The sequence below is a fragment of the Pteropus alecto genome, unplaced genomic scaffold (genome assembly GCF_000325575.1).
Source record: "Pteropus alecto unplaced genomic scaffold, ASM32557v1 scaffold105, whole genome shotgun sequence".
Lineage (NCBI taxonomy): Eukaryota > Metazoa > Chordata > Mammalia > Chiroptera > Pteropodidae > Pteropus > Pteropus alecto.
In genome coordinates this window covers 6,868,814-6,872,573 of record NW_006436294.1, presented here as the reverse complement: position 1 = coordinate 6,872,573, position 3,760 = coordinate 6,868,814, and the positions used below count along the sequence as shown (strand labels likewise).

The 3,760-nt window shown below is 63.4% G+C and overlaps 1 protein-coding gene across 1 annotated transcript; it reads left to right on the top strand.

The window, feature by feature from the left end:
* Positions 1–67: 67 nt before the first annotated feature.
* JRK (Jrk helix-turn-helix protein) lies at positions 68–3,756 on the top strand (the record flags this gene model as incomplete). The annotated part of the gene is made up of 2 exons (XM_015590210.2): positions 68–1,283; positions 2,040–3,756. A coding segment is annotated over exon 2 (1,335 nt), but the record flags the coding sequence as incomplete, so codon positions are not given.
* Positions 3,757–3,760: the final 4 nt, after the last annotated feature.

Here is a 3,760-nt window from a genome sequence, read left to right as displayed (position 1 = left end):
GTCGTCCCCAGCCCTCGCTCCGAGCCTGGCCTTGGCGCCCCGGGCCCCTCCCGGGGCTCGCCCTGCGGAAGGCACTGGCCACCGAGGGGCCCTCCCTCCCCCGGAAGAAGCCACCGGAGACTGGACTTTTTGCTTTCCCTTTTCGGTTTGCTGTGGCCCCAAACAGAGCTTCTGCCTCCCAAACATGGCACCGGAATAGGAACGCCTCCCAGAGCGGCCTCTGCAGCCTCCCGCGGCGGCTCCCGGCCCGGGGCTTCCCTGCCCGGTGCTCCACGGGGAGGGGCTCTGTGCGCGAACCTACCGGTGTCCACTGGGGAACCCCGCTCGGCTCCCAGGCGCCCTCCCTGCAGGACACGCACCCCGATGTCTCTGCCACTCGCTAAAGGATCCCCATCCTTCTTGCCCCCAACACTTCTCTCTCTCTTCCTCGGTCTCCAGAGCCCTTGTTTTTAGCGTATTTCTCCCCCGAGACCCCTGACCCCCCACACCACTGCTCCTCCCTTAAGCCCTCAGGGTCCCTTCGAAGGCCGGGGAGGGCCTGCCTGCCTGTGGATGCGCGCCTCCTGTTCTCTCCCACCCCCACTCTGTGCCCTGATGCCCACCCGCATTTTTTTGTCTGTCCCTTGGGCACCAGAGGTTAACACGTTTATTGTCTTGGAGTCCAAGTGGCCTTGGCGCCAGCGCTTCCTTTGAAGTGGCTGGGAGCCCTGTGATCCCTCTTTCTGTGTGTCATGGTACCTTTGGGTTTAAGGAATTGTTTCGGAAATAACATCTGAATTTCATTTTTAAAGGGGGTTTATGTCTTGCGAGTGAGATCATTATGTTTTCAGCTGTCTTGTAGTATCCTGCACACATCTGCACATCAAGCATGAGGACGCGTTCGTCGTGAGCGAATTTCTGGCGCTGAGCCTCCAGGACCTTTCCAGCCATCCTGGCTCCTTCTCCTCACTCCTGTGGTGCTTCGAGTCAGGCCCTCACAAGGGACTGGGGTCCCATTTCCGCCCGGTTTCATATGAAACATCTCCCTAAAGGTGGATGCGCCCTTTACTTCCCTCCGCTTCCCGCAGGCCAGACAGTACACCGTCACACTGTCACACCCGGAAAATAGGACCAGCACGTTTTTCACTTTGCAGACCAGGAGACTGACTTGGGAGGGTGCAAGGACGTGCCCAGCCCTGGCTGGTGACGGGCCCAGATTTGTCATTGGGGCTCTTGCTACATCTGCGCAAACTGCATTTCTCCTGAGTGGCAGTCTCAAAGGGCCACATTTTTATGCTCTGCGTGTGAGTCGTCCTGTGGCCTCACCACCTGCTTGAAGTTGGAAGAAGCAGCCAAAATGAGGGTTTGGGAGAGAGGCGGGGTGGGGGTGGGGGTCACGGCTAGAAGCACATCTGTCAGTACTGCATGTCCGTCACTGGGAGGTGGTGGCAGGTGGCAGTAAGCGCGCCGTAGCTGCTTCCTGGGTGATCTGCAGTCCCGCTTGAGAGGGCCGAGAGGTCTTGAGGCTGAGTCATGAAGGAAGGGAGGGGACAGCTGACTCTGAGAGAGAAGACGGGCCTGTCAGCAACCACAGTGCTCTCCGCAGACCAGCCAGGCAGTCAGTGTGGGGACCTCAGCTGTTCAGTTCTCAGAGGCTGGAGAGGGTCATCCTCTCGCCAGGCGATTCTCACAGGCTGCCCTGGGCCAGCAAGGATGTACCCACTCTGCCCTGCACATCTGCTCGGTAGTGCAGGGAGGGGTGCGGGATGTTTTGGGAAATGGTTATAACAGAATGGACTTGGGCAGCTGGAAGTAACCATAATGACTCCGAAGTCACTTGGTAGCAGCTGGAAAGAGCCAGCGCGTCCAGCACGCCAGGGGCTGGGGAGAGAGCTGGGCGGCCCCCAGACCCCACTCAGTCACGGGCCAGCCTGTGCGTCGGGCGTCTCTGGATCCCTTGTTTCCGCCGCAGCTTCCTGGTTTGCGGTGGCGGGGATCTGTGTGCAGGCAGCCTGTGCCCACGCTGCGTGACATTCTTTCTTCTCCCTTCTGTTTTCCAGTTCCTAAAGCACCGGGCACGTGACACAGCGCCGAGCCCCGGAGAGAGGCACCCCCGGCCCAGACAGTCCGACCTTGGCTGGCTGGAAGCCAGCTGCGGAGGCCCCTCTACTCCCTGGTCTCTGGTTGAAGGGAGACGTTGCCACTGTCCCCACAGAGAAGGCCGGCGGTTCCGACAGTATGGGGAGTGTCTAGGAGCCGGCCACGCTGCTCGGGGCCCGGAAGATGAGGGACAGCTGAGGCGAGAGGCCGCTGGAACCGGAGGGAGGAACGGTGGCTTGTGGGGCACAGGACCTGCAGAACGGGGCGGAGAGGGGAGCGGGAGGAAGGGGCCGGGGAGGCAGGAAGGCCTTCGGGCCGCCCCCGGGACGAGCCGCCCTCCACATGGCCGCCAAGCAGGCTGCTGGGAGGGGCGCGGGGGAGAAGCGCAAGCGGGTGGTGCTGACGCTGAGGGAGAAGATGGACGTGTGCGCGCGCCTGGAGAAAGGCGAGAGCCGCCGGGCGCTGATGCAGGAGTACAACGTGGGCATGTCCACGCTCTACGACATCCGGGCCCACAAGGCCCAGCTGCTGCGCTTCTTTGCCAGCTCCGACTCCAGCAAGGCCCTGGAGCGCCGGCGCACGCTGCACACGCCCAAGCTGGAGCACCTGGACCGCGCGCTGTACGAGTGGTTCCTGGGCCAGCGCGCCAAGGGCGCGCCCGTCTCGGGCCCCATGCTCATCGAGAAGGCCAAGGACTTCTACGAGCAGATGCAGCTTACCGAGCCTTGCGTGTTTTCCGGCGGGTGGCTGTGGCGTTTTAAGGCCAGACACGGCATTAAGAAGCTGGACGCGTCCAGTGAGAAGCATGTGGCTGACCACCAAGCAGCCGAGCAGTTCTGCGGGTTTTTCCGGAGCTTGACCTCGGAGCATGGCCTGACACCAGAGCAGGTTTACAACGCCGGGGAGACTGGCCTCTTCTGGCGGTGCTTGCCGGGTCCCGCCCCTGAGGGGGCCGCGGCGCCTGGCGGCAGGCAGAGCAGAGACAGGCTGACCGTCCTCATGTGTGCCAATGCCACGGGCTCCCACAAAATCAAGCCCTTGGTGATCGGGAGATGCAGCGGCCCCCGGGCTGCCAGAGGCACCCCGCACCTGCCAGCGGCCCACCGGGCTCACGGCGACGCGCGGGCGGACCGGGCGGTCTTTTCCGACTGGTTCCATCACATCTTCGCTCCGTCGGTGAGAGAGCACTTCCGAGGCCTGGGTCTGCCCGCAGACAGCAAAGCCATCCTGCTGCTGGACAGTTCCCGGGCCCACGCGCAGGAGTCCGAGCTGGTGTCCGACAACATCTTCACCATCTTTCTGCCGGCCAGCGTCACCTCCTTAATCCAGCCCATGGACCAGGGCATCCGACGAGATTTCATGAGGAATTTCGTGAACCCCCCCGTCGCGCTGCAGGGCTGCCACCCACGCTACAGCATGAACGACGCCATCTGCAGCGTGGCCTGCGCCTGGGACGCCGTGCCGGGCGACGTCTTCAGCCGGGCCTGGAGGAAGCTGTGGCCCGCGGCCGCGTTGGCCGAAGGCTCGTCCTCCGAGGAGGAGCCCGAGCACCCCAGAAGCAAGCCTCACGACCATACCTTCGCGCACGTCCTGGAGCTCGGGAGAGAGGCCGTGTCCCGCGCGAGCAGCAGACTCCACGGCAGCGCGGCCACGGAGAGGGCTGGGCCCGGGGGCCGGAGGG